At 36.9% G+C, this 21,899-nt stretch overlaps 1 protein-coding gene across 1 annotated transcript in view; it reads right to left on the bottom strand.

Moving 5' to 3' along the window:
- Positions 1–21,248, bottom strand: part of fam20a (FAM20A golgi associated secretory pathway pseudokinase) — a 33,798-nt gene extending 12,550 nt beyond the window's left edge. The window contains exons 1-10 of the mRNA XM_062056027.1: positions 20,776–21,248; positions 11,592–11,785; positions 11,444–11,494; positions 8,474–8,552; positions 8,305–8,397; positions 5,526–5,641; positions 3,075–3,255; positions 2,889–2,998; positions 2,748–2,829; positions 2,624–2,683 (exon numbers count right to left, since the gene is read on the bottom strand). Coding sequence (XP_061912011.1) covers positions 2,624–2,683; positions 2,748–2,829; positions 2,889–2,998; positions 3,075–3,255; positions 5,526–5,641; positions 8,305–8,397; positions 8,474–8,552; positions 11,444–11,494; positions 11,592–11,785; positions 20,776–21,113 — 1,304 coding nt within the window. The 5' untranslated portion in view covers positions 21,114–21,248. The remainder of the gene's footprint in view (positions 1–2,623; positions 2,684–2,747; positions 2,830–2,888; positions 2,999–3,074; positions 3,256–5,525; positions 5,642–8,304; positions 8,398–8,473; positions 8,553–11,443; positions 11,495–11,591; positions 11,786–20,775) is intronic.
- Positions 21,249–21,899: the final 651 nt, after the last annotated feature.

Genomic DNA, 21,899 nt, shown 5'->3' with positions numbered 1-21,899 from the left:
GGACATTTACAACACACGCCTGTCACGCAAAGCACTCCGCGTGGCAGGCGACATCACACACCCCTCACACGGCTTCTTCAGACTGCTGCCATCCGGCAGACGACTGAGAAGCCTCCGAGCTCGAAGCTGTAGGCTGAGAGACAGCTTCATCCATCAGGCTGTCAGGAAGCTGAACTCTCTCCCGCCCCCCCCCCCCCTTCTCACTCTGCCCTGCAATCTGATCTGAACTGTGAACTGAGACACTACACCCCCCCCCCCCCCCCACTCACCCACACACACACACACACACACACACACACACCATCTATCACTTAGCCACTTTACTCCGGACTCAAAATGCTGCTAACTGTTTTAACTGTTTACACTGTTTACATTGCACTTTGCACTCCCATCTAAATACTTGAATACTTACGTTGCAATACTGTATATACAATAGATAGATATTATAGATATTCTGGTAATATCTTCTTCCCCTGTATATTTTTCCCCCCCCTCATGCGACTGTTTAAATTGTTGTCTTTTTTATTCTTCTTTTACACTTTATATTTATAGACACCGTGGTTGTGAGAGGAACGTAATTTCGTCCACCTGTATGTCCTGTACAAACAGTTGTGTGACAATAAAGCTGACTTTGACTTTGACTTTGACTATCATCATTTTTAAATAGTCATTTTGTTGCAATGTTACCATAACTTAATATCAGTATTTTACTGTAAAATAACAGTTAAACACTGAAATATAAGGGCATCGTAATTTTTAACAGTCATTTTGTTGCAATGTTACAGTAACTTAATATCAGTATTTTACTGTGAAAGTACAGTTAATCAATAAAATATAAGGGTGTCATCATTTGTACAGTCATTTTGTTGCAATGTTACAGTAACTTAATATCAGTATTTTACTGTGAAATAACAGTTAAACACTGAAATATAAGGGTATCATAAATTTTACAGTCATTTTGTTGCAATGTTACCGTAACTTTATATCAGTATTTTACTGTGAAAGAACGGTTAAACACTGAAATATAAGAGCATCGTAATTTTTACAGTCATTTTGTTGCAATGTTACCGTAACTTACGGTAATATCAGTATTTTACTGTGAAAGTACAGTTAATCAATAAAATATAAGGGTGTCATCATTTTTACAGTCATTTTGTTGCATTGTTACAGCAAATCTTGCTTTCAGTATTTTACCTTCGTATAACAGTTAAACACTTAAATATGAGGGTATCGTCATTTTTACAGTCATTTTGTTGCAATATTACCGTAAATTAATATCAGTATTTTACTGTGAAATAACAGTTAAACACTGAAATATAAGGGCATCGTAATTTTTACAGTTATTTTGTTGCAATGTTACCTTAACTTAATATCGGTATTTTACTGTGAAATAACAGTTAAACACTGAAATATAAGGGTATCATAATTTTTACAGTCATTTTGTTGCAAGGTTACAGTAAATCTTGCTTTCAGTATTTTACCTTCGTATAACAGTTAAACACTGAAATATAAGGGTATCGTCATTTTTGCAGTCATTTTGTTGCAATATTACCGTAACTTAATATCAGTATTTTACTGTGAAAGAACAGTTAGACACTGAAATATAAGAGCATCGTAATTTTTTACAGTCATTTGTTGTAATGTAACAGTAAATCTTGATTTCTGTATTTTACCGTGACATAACAGGTATATGCTGCGAAAGATAAGGGTATCATCATTTTTAGAGTCATTGTGTTGCAATGCTACCGTGACTTAACATCAGAATTTGACTGTGAAATAACAGTTAAATGCTATGACATCTTGGTCAAAGTTCAAAGTGTGTATACATGAAAACCAAAAGGTGTTGCCAAATGCTTTCGCCCCACGTGTTTCAGAGTTTTTCTTCCTTTCACTCACGCAGATGTAGCTACAAAAAAGCTTCAAAGGTTGGGCAAGTTGAATTAATTAGTGATTGTCTAATGTTTTCCCTCCATATGGTATTTACATTGTATAATGCAGGGGTGTCAAACTAATTTTAGATGGGGCGCCACATGGAGACAAATCTACTCCCAAGTGGGCCGGACAGGTAAAATCACGGCACGATAACTTAAAAATAAAGACAACTTCAGATTGTTTTCTTTTTGTTTAAAAGTAGAACAAGCACATTCTGAAATTGTACAAATCATAATGTTGTTGTTGTTGTTTTTACAATTACCTGTTGCGGTTAATAGTATATATACTTTATTTGTCGTTATTTATATTTTCTGAATAAATTATGTGATAATGTTCATCAGTCAACTCATTGGTGTTAATTTTTAATCTATCAAGATGAAAGATTGTATCAAAATCAAATTACAGGATGTTATTTATGTAGTTTGATCATTTTCCTCGACTGATGTACCAACATCATGTGGTTTATTTTGTACAATCTACAATGATACAAAGAATTGCTATTGCGACATCTAGTGGACACATTTAGAACAGCTGTTTCTCTCATTCAAAAATTTCAGGTTAAAATTTTATGCTTAGCAAACTCATCGCGTGGGCCGGATAAAACCTGATCCGGCCCTCGGGCCATATGTTTGACCCGCCTGTCTTAATGCATGAAAATGAAGATGTCCCTGCACCGTAGCATCATACTTACATGCAGCACTGAGACAGTGGAGCCAGGATAGACATCTCATCTTGGCTGTGCTTCCCAAATCTACCATCACATAAATGTATGATCATGTCAGCATATTGGAGCATATTGTGTTTTGCTTTCTCACCCTCTGGCATTGTCCAAGTGGAGAAGAAAACCTTCGTCGCCAAATTTGGTGAAGATCTCATAGTGGTGCCGGTCCATGTTGCCTGCATGACAAAGACGTGTTGAACCAACGCAGTGAAAATGTGGGGTTGATTATTATTACCCATCAGGAAGTCAAAGATGGACATGTCGATGATGTTGAGGAGGCGGTTGCCCGAGTTGTAAGGGTAGAGCTGCTTTATGGTGTCACAGTAGAGCGGATTCACCTCCCATCTTTAAGACCAACACCAATAAATATGCAAGAGTTGCGTACCTATTGAATATCATGATGTTTTATGATGAGTCTTACTCTTCCTTCCTGGTGAAGGAGTAGGAGCGTATCCAGGGGTTGGGGATGGAGATGCGGGGGGCGATGCTGAGGCCTGGCAGGTAGGCAGACAGGGAGCCCTCCAGCAGGTCGGGGGTCCCGCATACTGCATATTCCGTCTTACACATGTACAGGCATTTGGCAAAAAAACATGTGTTGTTTGCTGTTTGGAGAAGAAAAAAAGATTGTTTAGTTTCTTATTTAGAAATATTTAAAGATGTGTATCCTTAGCAATTTTGCACATGTATTAATCATTCAACAATAACACTATCAAACAATGTTAATTTCTTATTTAAATACTCTATATTTGTGTATTGTAAACATTTTAATTATCTTGTACCTACTTTTTTAAAAAACCTTTCTACAATTATTTTTTGCTTTTTTGTTTGTTTTTCTGTCACCATACAATTTTTCTGCCAACTAAAAAATACGCTTTTTTTTTCAAAATATAACTTATTTGCATGATATAATTTTTTCTGTATATTATAAAAAAAATTGCCAACTAAAAACGCGTTAATATAATGTAAAAAAAATGTATCACATTGAAACTATCTTTAGTTTACTTTTTCAAATTATTTTATTTTTTATTAAATCAACATAAAAAAACACAACATACACTTACAATTAGTGCACCAACCCAAAAAAACCTCCCTCCCCCATTTACACTCATTCACACAAAAGGGTTGTTTCTTTCTGTTATTAATATTCTGCTTCCTACAATATATATCAATACCGTCTGCAAGGGATACAGTCCGTAAGCACACATGAATGTGCGTGCTGCTGGTCCACTAATAGTACTAACTTTTAACAGTTAATTTTACTCATTTTCATTAATTAGTAGTTTCTATGTAACTGTTTTTATATTGTTTTACTTTCTTTTTTATTCAAGAAAATGTTTTTTATTTATTTATCTTATTTTATTTTATTATTTTTTAAAAAAAGGACCTTATCTTCACCAGACCAGGTTGTCAATGAAATTAGATTGTTTAAAGGGTTGTTAAAACCAGGTCCAGTCCAGATTATGTCCAGGTCGGGCTCAGCAACACACACCTTCATTTATGTACACTTAAAATTAGGGAACACAACAACAGATTGTATATAATCTGTAAACAAAATTATATTTTCAAAATAAGCATTTATATACAGTCCAAATTATTTTTGCATAATAAATGTTTCTGTCATTTTGTACATTTGTTTTGTCAACAAAAATGCATTAAATCTTTTTTGTTAAGTACTTATTTTATGGCGTTTTATAATTTTTTTTCTGTATATTGTAAACATTTTCTGCCAACCAAAACGCATTAATATAATGTAAAAAAATAATTGTCTTGTACCAATCTTTTTAAGATGTTTTTTTGCATATGTTTCTGTTTTTCCTGACATCATACATTTTTCTAAATAAAGTAGAAACAATCTATTTTTTTGTTAAGTATATTTTCTTTGAGTTTATAATTTTTTTTTGTATATTGTAACATTTTTCTGCCAACCAAAACGCATTAATATAATGTAAACAAAAAAATAATGATCTCGTACTTATCTTTTTTAACCTTTTAAAAATGTTTTTTTTGCATAATATTGTTGCTGTTTTTCCCTGTCATCATAAATTTTTTCTGCCAACAAAAATGCATTAAATTAATGTAGAAACCATCTGTCTTTTTTGTTAAGTATATATTTTTTGAGTTTTATAATTTTGTTCTGTATATTGTAAAATTTTTCTGCCAACCAAAATGCATTAATATAATGTAAACAAAAAATAATTATCTTGTACCTATCTTTTTTAACCTTTTTAAAATGTTCTTTGCATCATAATGTTGCTGTTTTTCCTGTCATCATACATACTTTCTGCCAACAAAAATGCATCGAAATAATGTAAAAATATTTTTTTGCAAAGTATAACTTTTTTGCATTGTATATATATATTTTTCCTGTTCATTATAACAAACACATTATAACAAAAACACATTAATACAATTTAAAATTTTAAAATATTTCGTAGTTATCTTTTATTTTTTTTTACAAAAGATATTTTTTGCATTACATAAGTCATAATTATTTTTTAAGTATAAGAGATAATGTCTGTCCAAGTGATACAGATGCATTTCTGTATTTGACCACAAGGTGACGCTAATTTCCCACTGAATGATCCATCATAATCGAAACAAGCAATTGTTCATTCAAGCCTTAATTGTTCTCACATGATTAAAATATTAATTCATTCATAAATATAAATCCATGTTTCTATCATCCCATCTATTCAGAGTACCACAACTGTATTACTATTTTTTGTCCACCTGATGGTGCTAATTCACAACTGAACAACGCAGCAAAGGTGAAGAAGAAAGAGAACGCCAGTAATACAAACTAAAAATGAACGATAAGCATGTATAATGGCGTTGTAGTCCCCTACCCCTCTTTTAAACAAAGGCCCTTTACCGGGTGAGGTGAAGAAAACCGCTCGTAGTTCGTCATTTCGGGTCACTTGGAGCACTTCTCCGGTGAGGCTCAACCACCTGCCAGCCACCGGTGGAACTCTGCGGAAGTCTAGAATCCTAAAAGACGAAAAGGGAGTCACAATGTTACCCAGGTAAACACACACATCCATCTATCTACATTTTAATTAAGTGTTGTCGTCTATCTTTTTTTGTTGTTGTTAATTTTATTTTATCAGTAAGTAAAAACTGCTGAGAAATTTCTAACCAAAGAAATGAGGGCTAAAACAACAAATTCATAGAGATCATGCAAGTACGCCCCCTAGTGGTTGTGAGCTGTATCTATGTAGAAACTGTGATGCTATTTTTCATAATTAAAATCTTTTTTTTTTTGCACAGTAACTTCAGTGTGAAAGCAAATCAAATTGCATTGCATTTGTAACCATATAAAGATCTCTTCGCTGCCCACAGGCCACATTTTTGCCATTGATTAAACAATTCGAGTGTGAAGCTGGAAGTATGAAAGAGATTATTGAGCAGTAATGAGAAAGGCCTCAGGCAAGACAGAAATGCAATAAATGGAAAAAAGGAGTGTGGGGAGAGAGGCAGCATACACTAATAACAGTCTGGGTGAAATTATAGCTATGAACAGTCAACGTTTGTGCTATGTCTTCGTTGTCTTGTGGAGATTGGGTGATTTTACACGATCATGCTTTAATGATACTGTCCAGTACACCACATGACTTATAATATGCTTGCTTACTCAGCTGGGAAATTCTATCATTCTATATTCTACCATGGCATCTGCAAAGGAGCACGATCCGTTCCACAGTGAATGCCGTCGTTAGTTAATTTAATAGTAATTGTAATAACGCAAAAGTACAGACATTTCCAAGTTTACATGCTTGATTGGTTATGTGACACACGTTCTTAACTCAAAAAATGTGTATCGCAAATAAACGTCTCCCATTGAAATGAGTTTATATCAATTTAATTGGTGTTTGGCCCCCCAAAAGAGCACCATTTTAACATGAAACATGCCTTTTAAAAAGAAGAACAAACTTTTAGATATAAAACATAAATATTTATTACATATATATGTATAAATATAAGAACACAATAGAATGTACACTAATAATTACGATAACCTGCTCAGTGGGCTAGTGGTTAGAGTCTCCGCCCTGAGATCGCAAGGTCGTGAGTTCAAACCCCGGCCGAGTCATACCAAAGACTATAAAAATGGGACCCGTTACTTCCCTGCTTGGCACTCAGCATCAAGGACTGGATTTGGGGGTTAAATCAACAAAATGATTCCCGGGCGCGGCCACCGCTGCTGCTCACTGCTCCCCTCACCTCCCAGGGGGTGAGGGTGATGGGTCAAATGCAGAGGATAATCTCACCACACCTAATGTGTGTGACAATTATTGGTACTTTAACTTTTAACTTTAGTTTTGTGAAGTAATGCACATGTACAGCAATTAGTGTCCCATATCGATGGGAATATGCATTTTTAGACAACATGATTTGCCTGAGCGGCTAGGAGACACCGCGAGTAACAAGCCGTAGAACATTGATTAAAAAGGACATATTTTTAAAAAATATCTTTTTTTTTTAAACTTGGGACTTCCCGCAGGCCGGATTTTGGACACTGGCGGGCCGTATCCGGCCTGCGGGCCGTAGTTTGGGGACCCCTGGTGTACAGTATTTACCTTGGAGAGTGGACAGTATCTTCTCCATCAAAAACCGTATCAGCAGGTTTCCATATTTTAATGGATAAATGTCTGCCGTTTATATATATTTTTAACATCCTTGGCTGGCGTTAGACCAGGTCTGTCAAACATATGGCCCAAGGGCCGGATCAGGGCCGCGAACAGGTTTTATCCGGCCTGCGGGAGGAGTTTGCCAAGTATAAAAATGAACCTGAAATTTTTGAATGAAAGAAACAGCTGTTCTAAATGTGTCCACTGGATGTCACAATAGCAATTATTTGTATCTTTGTAGATGATGCTACATATGTACAAAATAAACCACATGATGTTAGTACATCAGTCGAGGAAAATGATCAAACTACATAAATAACATCCTGTAATTTATCTTGATAGGTTGAAAATTGACACCAATGAGTTGACTGATGAACATTATCACATAATTTATTCAGAAAATATAAATAACGACAAATAAAGATAGAATACTATTAACCGCAACATGTAAGTGTAAAAAAAACAACCTAACAACAACATTATGATTTGTACATTTTCAGAATGTACTTGTTCTATTTTTAAACAAAGATCTGAAGTTGTCTTTATTTTTAAATTATCGTGCCAGGATTTTACCAGTCCGGCCCACTTGGGAGTAGATTTTTCTCCATGTGGCCCCCCATCTAAAATGAGTTTTACACCCCTGCGTTAGACTCACTCTGCTTCAGTACGATACAGCCTAGCAGTGATTGCTTTTCCCAGTTGGTGACACGCGTTTTTGATTATTTATTTTTTAAATTCAATGAATATCATCCACTTCTTTTTCTCAGCAATAGTCCTTCACACTCACTTCCTTCCTTTCCCGTTGTTGGCAAACAAAGTTATGTCCATCTCTAGCTATAAGCTAATGCTGGTGAGGAAGACCAGATGTTTGGGTCGGTGACATTTTCTACGGCAACTAATGGCGCGGATGCTCGTAACTTAGAGTAGGACAATTAAGTTGAGGTACGACTGTAGTGTAATTGCAAAGTAGTTTGTTCAAACCAAATATGGTGACTGATAGTGATGTGTATGGGGGAACTTCACCTGTCCAGGTGAAAGGCAGCAATCTCCGCGTTGTGTCTCTGGACATCGACAAAATAGAAGACGTCTTCTGGAGTCTCATCCTCCCTCTGCTGTCTGACACACACATGCAACTCATTAAAGTAGAGTGTTTAATGAGGTAGTAAACTGGGCTCCATAGGTGTGAGCTCACCTCATTGGCTTGAACATGGCCTTGGCAAAGTTCTGCATTTTTAGAGCTAGTTTCAGATGGTGTCCACTGGGCTTCACCACTGCATTAAAGACAAAATGAAATGTTCCATAACATTATGCTGCTTTTAAAAACCTTATTAGTCATCAAACAGAATACACAAGCGTTAGAGCTGTAGGATATTTGTGACAACATGGAGTAGTTGGCCGTTGTGTCTACTTATTACAGTGTCTTCTATTCTGCCTTGACTTTGTATTAATAATTAACCGGCAGTGGCGGTTCTAGCTTCAGTGCTCTTTGATTAAACTTAACTTTAAACTTATGCATTCATTTAGTCACTGTTTAAAATAAAGGTTTTGAGCAGGATTTATATATACCATACACTACATCATAGCTGTGTATTGTGGTGTCTTCTGAAATAATTTTAATGTATGTGTAATTTTGTAATTTATGCATTGTATCTTGGGTATTTTTGTGAATTATATACCTCTTTACACAGACACTTTATAACGTACACTTTCCAGCATAATCATTGTATTAATGTATTTGTACAAGTCTCCTTTTGAATAACAGGGATTGTGATGTGTGGTGTGTTGCTTTTGCTGCTTTGTCGCGTACTGTTTCCTTTGTGAATATACTGTGTTGTTTTAAAAGCTGTTATTTGATTGTTTTTAGCTGTTGTGTTTTTTATTGTGTGTCCAGTGGTGTCAGATTAAGGATCGCACCCATCGCTTTCGTGTGAACAATATTGTGCACACTGCCCATTAACTAATGAAAAAATAATAACATTACATGAAAAAAGTGGCGCCCTGGGCGAGGCCCCCTTTCGTTGCACCCGAGCACCAATAAATCCGAGTTAATTTTGACAGCTGTTTTTAGTCATAGTCTTTTGATGACAAAAAAAAAGTTTTAGTCATATTATAGTCATCTAATTTATTTTTAGTCTAGTTTTAGTTGACTCAATTTTACAAGATTTTAGTCAACTGAAATTTCTGTAAATTTAGTTAACTTAAAGAGGATTTGCACTTATTTTTTAAAATGTTTTCCATTATTCACCATCCTTATGTAAGACAGGAACACGTATGTTTTTCTGTTTTTTAATGCATTATTAATATTGAATAAATGTTAGCAAAAGTCCGCTTACAATGGAGCCTATGGTAGTCGCTCTATTCCACCTATAAAGCCCTTAAAAACATCCAAACACCCTCATTAAGGTTTTATATACATGATGTTATTAGGGCTGCAACAACTAATCGATTAAATCGATTAAAATCGATTACCAAAATAGTTGGCGATTAATTTAGTCATCGATTCGTTGGAACTATGCTATGCGCATGCGCAGAGGCTTATTTTTTTTTTTTTGGTTATTTTTTTGTTGTTGTTTTTTTTTGTTTTATAAACCTTTATTTATAAACTGCAACATTTACAAACAGCTGAGAAACAATAATCAAAATAAGTACAAAAACAGTACAAAACAGCGCCAGGGCGGCGCTGAGGCTACGTCTCATGAGGTGGCGTAAGCTAGCCAATGATGTGTCATGTGCAGCTCACGTGACGACGGCGTCTCCTTTGCTGGAAAAATTCGAAAAATGGCGCAGGAAAACACTACCGATAGTTTAGCGGAGAAACATTTTGAGGTTATTGCTTCAATGGAGAAAAGTGTACGACCTAAGTCGTCAAAAAGTGTGGGAACACTTCACTTTAAAGACTTCAAAGAAGACCGTTTCCTGCAAAATGGCACGGAAGTACAACATTGCTTCAGGAGCACCTGAAGAAGAAAAATGTTGGAGCCATGGATGAAGGGAAGAACTCACAGTACATAACTTTTTAAGTCCATTGTGGCAACAAGCATTCATGAGTTCAGCTTTTTTGTGAGTAACGTTAAAGTTATGCCTTTGTTGTATAATAACATTTTATGTTTAGGTATTTTGATAATTTTTTTCGACAACATGCAGACTTCATGAGAGTCAACAAACATAATACAACATCATTTACTGTACAATGTCAGCCGTCCGTAGGATGCCAACTGCGAGGATGTTCATATATTCCCATTTAGGTGAAGAATGACTCATAATCCTCATGAAAAAAAATGGGGATGGAACCAAGCGTAGACCTAGCGTCTCCTGAGTTTCTTTCTAGCCATTCCTGGGTCTAAATTGGATGCCAAAGTTGACCAGCTCGTCAGATTATGTCTTCCTCCTTCTACTATCCAGCTGGGAGTCTGAAGAATGAGCAGCCACTGATGTCAATACAGCAGCACAAGTTGTTTGCTCCCTCTGATCACGGCGCCACTAAAAATAGTTTGTTTGCATTAACGCTTATAATAACAATATTGCTAACATTCAAGTCACGAAATATAAATTGAGTATTGTTGGCAATTTTTGGATGTATTTTTAAAGGGATTTTATGGGCGGAATGGAGGACCTCCCACTGACTTCGTTATAAGCGGACATTTATTTATGTTTATTTACAAGTTGGAATGCATTAAAAAATATATACATCCGTCATCTTGTCTCTCATAATGATTGCGAGCGATAGCCAAAAATTAAAAAAAAAATACAGCTCCCCTGTAAGTCTTCTTCTCTTTCTCCCAGGTGTACACTAAGGGCCTGATTTACCAAAGATTTGCGTGTACTAAAACATGTGCAAACTTGATAGCAGTGATTGGTTATATTCCCATCTTGTCCAGCTCATTTTACAAGGAGAAATCAAATATGATTGGATTGCATTTCTGAATTTAGTTTTTTATTCGTAGACTAAAACGTAAGTTAACTTCATCATTGTCTTAGTCAACGTGCCTTTGTTTTAATTAGTTAAAGTCTTATTTTAGTCAGGGGAAAATAAGTTGTTGAATATAACAAAGATGTCAACGAAATGAACACTGCAATAAATATGAATCTTTTTCCCCCGTCATCCTTGAGTCGTGTGTTTTGCATAAGCTTACATCAAATTTTAAAAGTGAACTGACCTTACCTTGGCTGCAGTCACATGCTCCTTTTAAAGACTTGCCATCCTGGGTGTAATCTGTAAGAGGATGATGTACGAAATGAATAATTCATCACAAGAATAGCTACAATAATGCCGGGGATGATAAGTTGGATTTAGTCCATCCATCCGTTACCTGCGTTGACCACGGTCATGTCTCGCATGTCCCAGAGCAGCTGTGTAATAGCGGGGTCCTGGCGGGAGTAGAGAGCATAGCGACTTATTCCCAGGTGGAACTTGATCCAGCTGGCGTCAGGGTCAAAGGCCACTTCATGCTCCATTACAGTGATGTTGGAGGCAGCCACCGCTTCATTGTATAACTTCATGTGTCTGAGGAGTGAACACAGCAATGTTAGATGGCTTATTTTCAACATTAGCTTATATTTCAGAAATAGGAAAACTCCTTACATACAACAACTTTGACAATGATTTGGATTGCGTGAGAAAGTGGGAAGAGAAATGGAGCTGTCTTATTAACAAGTCTATAGCACAACACAGCAGCATTCATCGCAAACAACAGTACTTGAACAGTTAAAATGGCATGAATTGTAGGGGTGTAACGGTGTTTTAAAGACAACGGTATTTCGGTATCAAAATCATCACAATAATGCAGTGACGTGTGATGGTATCTAAAACTTGGTCAGTGTAGTTTTTTCTGGCACTTTTAAATTGGCGGGCCTGGAAGTAAACTACATCTCCAAAAATTCCCTGCGTGTGTGAAGTCGTAAAGGAGAGAGAAAGGATTGTTTTTCTCATCAAACTCTATCCATAACTTTTTGAGAGATGTTGCTAACAGACAGATAAACAAACCCTGGCGAAAACGCAACCTCTAAGGTCTGTGTACTGTAAGACAAAGCCTCTGCCTTTGTTTGGGGCGTTGCCAGGACGAGACATAAAGCCGGTCAGAAGTTGTGATGTTTAACCCACATTTTTGTCAAGAATATTGAATCAACGCGTGGTTTAAATGGATCTGTTATTCATGTTTTAAGTAGGAAATGCGCCGGCGCGGACAAAAACAGTTTGGTGACGTGACACAGCACTGCGGGGAACACAAATATTATAAGAAGCTACTTGATAAAACATCACCCGGAAAATATATTTGATGCCAGCGAGGCCAAACATCAGTTTGTGAGGTGTCTACATTATTAAATGTAAAATTATCACTTAACTTCTCTGAGAATCTGCGTTTTCCAACGTGATTTAAGAGGTCCCCTACAGAGGAGACTGTTGCTCTGAAGTCAAAAGTTAAAAGACACAAACGTGAATATTATTGTTTTACATTTGTTACACTGGATGTTTATATTGTCACTTTTAAAGACACAAAGTCTATTTAAAAGTATATTTCTATATACTTGTTTGTAGTAATAATATGATAAGAACATTTAAGCATTATGTTTGTGTTCAATTACAGTTTATCCTAAACATTCTTGTCACTTAATTTGACACACTATAACATATTTAAGTTTTTTGTTTTTTTTCCATGTACCATAATAATATTGTACCGTGGGCTTAATATCATGATAGTATCGTACTGTGAGATTTTGATACCGTTACATCCCTAATGTAGAGGTACCATATTTTTCGAACTATAAGCCGCTACTTTATTTGCTAGGCTTTCAGCCCTAACGGTGTTACACATGTAATAACGGTGCGGCTAATTTATGGAATTTTCTTCGCTTCAACAAATAGTTTTCAACACAGACAGAGACACTGAAAAGGTGTGGTAATGTTTGTGCTATAGTGCCATTTTTTGGACAAGTTCACCCACTGCCGGCGGTGCTGTAGTTTGAAAATGTACTTCCTGTTTTGTGCCTTGAACCGGAAGTAAAATTGTCCGTAGCATTTCTGCTTGAAAGGATTCTTCATTCATCACTCCAAGCAACGTTTGTCAGTTTTACAATATAACTAAAACCATTCAATCTAACTAAACCGTCCTGTGTGATATCTGTCGAAGTGTTTTCATGCATATTTGTATGTGCTTTCATAATTTAATCAAGCTAACGTCTTGAGCATTAGCTAATGCTAATGCCTAAAACCATTCAAACTAACTAAACACTGAAAAGGTGTGGTAATGTTTGTGCTATGGCACCATTCTTTGGACAAGTTCACCCACTGCCGGTGCTGTAGGTTTAAAATGTACTTCCTGTTTTGTGCCTTGAACCGGAAGTAAAATTGTCCATAGAATTTCTGCTCGAAAGGATTCTTCATTCATCACTCCAAGCAACGTTTGTCAGTTTTACAATATAATAAAACCATTCACTCTAACTAAACCGTCCTGTGTGATATCTGTAGAAGTATTTTCATGCATACTTGTACGTTCTTTCATAATATAATCAAGCTAGCGTCATTAGCATTATGAATATGCTAACACGTTTACAAGAGTCTGTGTTAGTATTATTAACTTAGAATGGCATTCTTTTTGTATTGTTTAAGTTTCGTAAATCCACCAAAACGTCACTGTGGAGTTATTTAGTCTGTTTAGCTGATTAGAGAGCTAGCTTCCACTTGGAATTGGGTGTTAAATCACCAAAAAGTATTCCCGGGTGCGGCCACCGCTGCTGCCCACTGCTCCCCTCACCTCCCAGGGGGTGATCAAGGGTGATGGCGTCAAATGCAGAGAATAATTTCGCTACACCTAGTGTGCGTGTGACAATCATGGGTACTTAAAAAACTAGTGGGTCCATGACGATGACTTTTGTTTTGTTTGATCAGCTGTTTTACTGCCGTGTGACAGGCACCGCTTGGAAACAAGTAACATATGTAAATAAAATAAAACAAATTGTACTGGTATCTGTGGCGTATGGTCCGGTGCGGCTAATATATAGAAAAATATAAAACATTTTCTACAATTTGGTGGGTGTGGCTTAAATACCAGTGCGCTCTATAGCCCAGAAAGTACGTTAGATAAAGTTGGATGCTGATCACTCGTGAAACTTCAAATACAGCTATTGCAATCTTGTGAAGTTGCACAAAACTACATCTGAAGGTTGCCTACAGCCACAGGCTAAAATTGTTTATGCCCCATGTGTGGCAGCTGCTTGGAGGTTTTGGCTGATTTAAATGCACAACCTTGTGTGTCACTGTGGAAAAGGAACATGTTTGTCCCAATCATCTCACCCTGAAAGTGCATGTGAAGGGCTTGGCTGTGGTCAAGGGGCAGAGTCACTGACTTTACGACTCTTTAACTCGCTGCATACACACAAGCAAACACAAAACCATTGAAAATAAACACTAGTTTCTGTCAGTGCATGCAAACAGGGTTGCAGATACTGCAGACTGCACATAGCGACGATTGGGTACCTTTTACATATGAATCGATGCGCTACCAGTTCCTGGTACCTTAGTCTGTGTTCAAATATGTTAAATAATGGTTTGTTTAAAAACAAACCTTTTTTTCTTTTGTATTTCACATTTAACACTGAGCTGTGCTGTCCAGTTATCTGGTTTTCTTACACTTCTGTTTCTCATTTACTGTACTGTACTTCTCTGTACAGTAGACTTTGCATGCAGTTGCAATTCCAAGATGTTAGATGGCAGTAGTGTGTAGACTTTGGTGTGTTGCATTAGCCAGGAAGTAGTCTTTCCTATTAAGTTAAATGAGCAAGTCCTTTCTTTTGTTGAGCCCTTCAAAGTGTTTAAACCGTAAGTATTGTGTTTGTTACACACCAGCTGTTTGATTCTAGCATGCATATTTGGTGGTGTTGAAATCGCCATGTAAAATTGTTAATGCTAATCTTTAGCATGACTATGCTAAATTCAATGTAAATTAGCATCAAGCTAGCACATTTTGAAAAGCGGTGCCTTACTGTACTTTTGAGCGCCTTTTGCATGAAAAAATACTTAAAGGTAGTCTGACTAAGTTTGCTCTGAGTGATTGACTGCTTGTTACCCGGCCAAGTGTTTGAGCAGTGCCAAGTTTGCAGTTGGATGTGACGTCACGTGCAACAAAGGTATCGAAATACCATTTGATTTTACGCGAATCGGTACCCAGTAATATCGACGGACTTCAGTCGGTACCTATAAATTCGAGCTCAATTCTGTACACTGCTGCTGGAATTTTAATTTTCCTGAGGGAACTCTCCTGAAGGAATCAATAAAGTACTATCTATCTATCTATCTATCTATCTATCTATCTATCTATCTATCTATCTATCTATCTATCTATCTATCTATCTATCTATCTATCTATCTATCTATCTATCTATCTATCTATCTATCTATCTATCTATCTATCTATCTATCTATCTATCTATCTATCTATCTATCTATAAAGTGCCAAATTTGGTACCTATCCCTATCTGCACACATTTCTGAATAGCATTAGCTTCCACCCCCGTGCTAGCATGTTGTTATACATGTCCTGGCTTGTGCACCAATACTATCCACTAAAATAAGTTGTCTACGGTCACTATGGCACTCACAGAGACAAATTCTCCAGCACAGCTTCAAACTGATTGTCGGTCTCCTATTTTAAAACAAAGTAACTACATATTGTTGTTTTAAATGGCAGCAGAAGCGTAGGAAATAGCCATAAAAGTGCTCATAATTCTCTTCCTTTTCCACCCCAAGAGCCCAAAAATGTCTCTATCGTTCTGAAAGAGTAGACCAGACAGTATCACAAGCCAAGACCGCTTTGTGACTTAACAGATGGGGAAGTTCAGGGTGTTAAAAATACAAACAAACAAAAAAACCGTTTACTTTAAGTGTCATATGTGGAATCTCAGAATAACATGTTTGTGGTGTAGACTCTAGTGACGCATTTTTCTCTGAATGTCGCCTTAATCACTTTTCCCCAAAGCAAACACTTGTGATTGTCTGGGTGATTTTACCACTAGTGGTTGTGCATTTGTTACGATGCAAAATAGTATTTATTTTCAGGGGCTTTTTGTTTGTTTGTGTGTGTGTGTGTGTGTGTGTGTGTGTGTGTGTGTGTGTGTGTGTGTGTGTGTGTGTGTGTGTGTGTGTGTGTGGGTGCGGTTTGTTGAACAGTCATAAAAATCAGTGACTCTGCGGTTTGTTGAACAGTCATAAAAATCAGTGACTCTGCCCTTTGACCACAGCCAGGCCCTTTTATACGTGCTTTCAGGGTGAAGTGATTGGGCCAAACATGTTCTTTTTCACAGAAACACTTGTGACAGGTGTGGTAGTTCATTTCAGTCAGCCAAAACCTCCAAGCAGCAGGCACACATTGGGCATAAACATCTACAGTGGTACCTCAACTTAAGAGTGCCCCAACTTCAGAGTGGTTTGATATAAGAGCTGTCTCTCAGCGTATTGTTATGCTTTAAGTTACAAGCTAAAAATCTAATTTACAAGCATCTCCACCGTTAGTTGGCGTAGCAAATGCCACAGTGAACCCAGTAGGAGCTGCCCAAAACATCTGGTCTCACTCGCTAGCACTAGCTTGTAGCTTGAGATCGACATTACTTTGTTTTCCAACCATGGGAAGGAAGAAAGTGAGTGTGAAAGACAGTGCTGAGAAAAAGTGAATGATGTTCATTGAATTAAAGAAATACATAATTAAAAACAAGACAGCGTGTTGCCAATTTGGCGAAGCAGTTGCAGCGTATCACTGCTAGTCTGCACCATACTGAAGCAGATTGAGTCTAACGCCAGCCAATAATGTTTATTATGAAAATATGGAAAAGCTGCTTATGTTGTGTTGGACGGCGAAGTAGCTGAAAGGAAAATGATGTACATTATTATTACATTACGTCTTAAAAGGGGAACTGCACTTTTTTATTTAAGAATTTTGCCTATCGTTTACAATCATGAAAGATGGATGTTATTATTATTATGTTTTTGCTTTGTAAATATTAAATAAATGCAATCAATAGTCCGCTTACAATGGAGCTTATGAGAGCAGCGCAATTCCGCCTACAAAGCCCTTAAAAAAACATCTTAACACCTCCATTGAGGTTTTATATACATGATGTAAGTATATACAGTATGCAATGTAGTAACAGGCACATTTATAATAACATTTAACACTGACTTATTTTGCTCTTTTTAAGCATATGCGGTGCATTGATTAGAAAACGCATCACAAGGTTTGCTTTCTTTTCATCACTGGTTATTACTCACTGCAGACTTAATGAGAGGCAACAAACATAATAAAGCATCGCTTACTGTACAATGTCTGCTGTCAGTAGGATGCCAACTGCTGGGATGTTCATATATTCCCATTTTAGATGAAGAATGTCTCATAATCCTCACAATGAAATGGGTGGGGGGTACGGGGGACCAATCTTTTTTTGTGTCGTTCTGGCCATTTTCGGGCCCTAAATGGCTGTCAAAGTGTACCAACTTGTCGGAATATCCACTCAGACTTCTTCTGTCCAGGTGAGATGCATGATTTATGATCTCGGATAAATTTACAGGGAGTAAGGAAACGAGGAAACAGCAGACCACTCGATGACGTACACATAGGGACACACGTTAGTGATCATGGCGCCGCTATAAATAGTTTGTCTGCGTTAGAGCTTATAATAGCAATATCACTAATACTTGGTTAATATTCAAATCACGGAATGTAAATGGAGTATTGTTGGCGTTTTTTGAATGGTTATTTATTGGATTTGATGGGCAAAATAGAGACTCTCCGCTGCAAGAATGTATTGAAAAAAAATCCATCTGTCATCATGTCTTTCATAATTATGGAGAACGATAGGCAAAATACCAAAAAAAAAAAAAAGTGCAGTTCCATGTTAAATATATTGTAGTTGTTAGTACTACATTCTATTGTATTTTTTTAATAAAATTTTTGTATTGTCTAAAAGCTTGTTTTGTTATTTTCTAAAGGCATGTTACATGTTAAAATTGTGCGATTTTGGGGATGGGGGTGGGGGTAAAGCACCAATTGATTTTAATTCACTTCGATGGTAGACGTTGAGTTAAGCATGTAATTTAAGGTACTACTGTATACCACATTTTCTCTCCTAACGATGGATAAAATAAATAAAAAATCACCTTTTAAAAAAAGATGTTTTATTCTTTAATTAAATAAATAGATTTTTTTTTTTCATGTATTCTATATACGTGGGGCAGCGTGGCTTAAATAGTAGAGCGTTCATCCAGAAACTTGAGGGTTTATGGTACAAATCCAGCTGCCGCCATCCTAGTCACAGCTGTTGTGTCTTTGGGCAAGACACCTCACCCACCTTTCTCCCAGTAATACCTCCACTGGTGTATGAATGTCTGGCTTGGCTTGTGTCCCTTCAAAGAGATTTTTAATCTCACCTTCATTTACCTTTGCCAGAGTAAATGAAGGTAAAACATATATTACATGTTTCAAACAGTTAAAAGCTTTGATATTAAAAGGGAAATAAACAGATTTTTGTTTGTGATGTTATTCTTCTTATGACCGCAAATTAGTTGAGACCGAATCAACTTCTGCTCGTTACAGCTGGGAAGTGCACTCAAAACGTGATCAATCAACCATGATTAATCGTTTAGTACAGGGGTGTCCAAAGTGCGGCCCGGGGGCCATTTGCGGCCCGCAGGTCATTTTTTAACGGCCCACGGCACATTTTAAAAATACGATTGAAAAAAATAAAAAACATTAAAAGTGATATTTAAAGAGCAAACAGGTGAAATGTAACAAGAAAATGTAGCAATGTTTACTCTAATCACACAAAGCTGCTATGTAGGCTGTTTCTTTCTTTAAAAAATAGTAATGAATCAAAATCAATGTCATTATGAATTATTGACCTGTTCAAGGCTCCAATTACGTCACATTAAATATTTAGAAATATTTTTTGGGGAAAATGTTGCATATTTTGTGTTGGCCATGTAAAAAAACGAGCTGTTTTTTTTAAAGAAGGGCCTAAAACGGACAAACAAAAAACATAAACAACAATAAAACTTATAATTGAGAGATAGATCTGAAGTTGATCTCGAGATTATTGTGTTAAAAGTAAACAGTAAAATTTTTTTAATTATAATTGATTTTTTAACACTTTACCCACTTAAAAATTTTATTGAGTGAAAATATTGCATATTTTGTGTTTTTTTCATTAAAAAAAAGGATTTTCTTTGACAAAAAGAGCATACAATTTAAATCTTTAAAAAATGTTATGTTGACAGATAGACCTAATGTTGATCTAGAGATTTAAAAACTTGAATAATAACACAAATAATAATACTGAATAATGACACATTTTTTTATATTTTTTGGACCAAAACCCTTTGGGGTCCCCGGGATCAAGCCTGAGTGGAAGCCTAAATGTATATTTTTCATACATATATTGTATTGTTTTTTAAAATAAAAAATATCAAAATGGCCCCCGCTAGCTTTGATTTTTCAATGTGCGGCCCTCAGTGGAAAAAGTTTGGACACCCCTGGTTTAGAATGCCTATCATTACTGTGTGTGTACGCGTGAGTATGCGTGTGTGTGTGTGTGTGTGTGTGGTAAAGGTCACGTGAGCATAGGTGTAAAGGTGCGTACAGAAGTGATTATAAAAGCAGTGCAGGCTGGGTAGTCGGGGTGCTGAAAAAAATCAATACACATCCAAATCGCGATTCTCTTTTATTCCGATACTAAATCGATTTATCATTTTCAAAGATCAAATTTAAATATATAGATATATTTTTTTTTTTAAAAGTTAAACTTTTTTTAGGCGATCAGCATGCTTAGTCGCTGCACATACTGTATACATACGTCACGCGTCAGGAACCAAAAGGAGGTATTGAGAATCGGTTTGAATTGAAAATCCATTCTGAATCGAATCGTCACCCCAAAAATTCTCCCTACTGGGTAGCCATACTTTTGTTGATCGCCTACATCAGTGTTTCTTAACCATAGGGCCGGGGCCTAAAAAAATGTCTTTTTCTCAGCTGTGGTCTGTATGAAGCGCAGTGTTACTCAGTTGTAATACACTTTTCATTTGCACTTTAATTTGATCAAATGTTTATTTTAAGAAACATTTTTTTCTTTTGCAGTATATTTATTTTTGTAATCAGCCTGACCTAAGCTTTGATAATAATATTTTTGAGGAACACATACTTTCATACCATTTGACAAGATTTATCCTATTAAAGAGTAAGTAGGTTAGATCAAATTAATTAGTGAATATGATTAAAATAAAGAGTAAAATGACTTATTTCGTGTTAATATTTGAGTTGGCCCTGGGCCCCGCTGTAATGCAATAGTTGGGACTTAAGGTCAAAAAGGCTACACCCTGTTACGCTATAGCATCTTTCTGCCCTTCTGGTCTCATGATTCCATTTCCGGTCTGATTGCAGTGAGTTTTATTAAATCCACCACAAACTGCACTGTCCTGGCAGACATCTTAAGTTGTTTTGTAGAATAAAAGCTCACCTTTCCCAGCGGGACACCTTCTTCCTGTAGTAGTCCATCAGCTGCTCCACCTGCAGCAGACTCTCCTCAGGTCCCAGCGCGGGACTCTGGATGTTATACAAAGGATGCGCAAACAACCTGTCAAGTTTGGACCCGCCATTGTCCGGTTGTGAAAGAGTAATATCCTGGAGCGGAGTCAAAGTCCAGTCCGAGAGCTGACTGAAGTTGCTGGGCTGACATGAACATGAGCGTCCCGATCCTTCTCCGGTGCTCCGTAGCTTTGGCAGGAGGATGAAGTAGATGTCAGCGGAGAAGATGAAGGTGAGGGATGCGGCCAAGAGGAGACGGTCTCTTCGCATGATGGACAAGGAAAAGGCAAAGCAGGAACTACAAGTTGACGTTACGTGCGAGGCATCGCCATGGAGTCCGACACTGCTGGTGCAATCTGTGCTGCAGCAGCTGAAGGAGTGAGACGACAGCGAGCGTGTACATGCTCTTGGGGCGAAAGAGAGAGGGAGAGACTTCACAGAGAGTGAGGGAGGGGGAGAGAGAGAGTGTGTGTGCAGGTATGTCAACAAACAGGGTGCGTGCATGATACGCAATCCCACAGTGGGGGTGGACACTTTTTTTTTTATCGCAGTAGATCTGAATGAAGACATGTTTTTATATATTTTAATGTTTGTCAGTGCAATTGTTGCAAAAGTTTGCAATCACATGTGACTGCATGCACATTATACACTACAGCCTCTTGTACACAGAGATCCTGAAAAATTGTCGCATCAGAGGCGTAATGGCTTATAATTATAGTGTATAGCAGGGGTTTACAGATGCTGTAATATGCCGTCCCCTCCAAGGTTTCTCATTGTAGCCCATTGGGTTGAGTTTTTCCTTGCCTGATGTGGGATCTGAGCCGAGGATGTCGTTGTGGCTTGTGCAGCCCTCTGAGACACTCGTGATTTAGGGCTATATAAATCAACTTTGATTGATGATTGATTGATTGAATTTCAAGTACATTGTTTTAGGGGCCAAATTTCCAGAAAGCTACGGACTTTTCCCTTCACGATTAGTCTATTTTGTATATTACGGAGACCCGGCATTCCCCGCAGTGGACATTTGATTTTTGTTTTATTTATTTTGTCGGAGTT

The sequence above is a fragment of the Entelurus aequoreus genome, linkage group LG08 (genome assembly GCF_033978785.1).
Source record: "Entelurus aequoreus isolate RoL-2023_Sb linkage group LG08, RoL_Eaeq_v1.1, whole genome shotgun sequence".
In the NCBI taxonomy this organism is placed as follows: Eukaryota; Metazoa; Chordata; class Actinopteri; order Syngnathiformes; family Syngnathidae; genus Entelurus; species Entelurus aequoreus.
The sequence above is the reverse complement of the archived record's forward strand: the minus strand, read 5'-3'. Positions and strand labels throughout refer to the sequence as shown.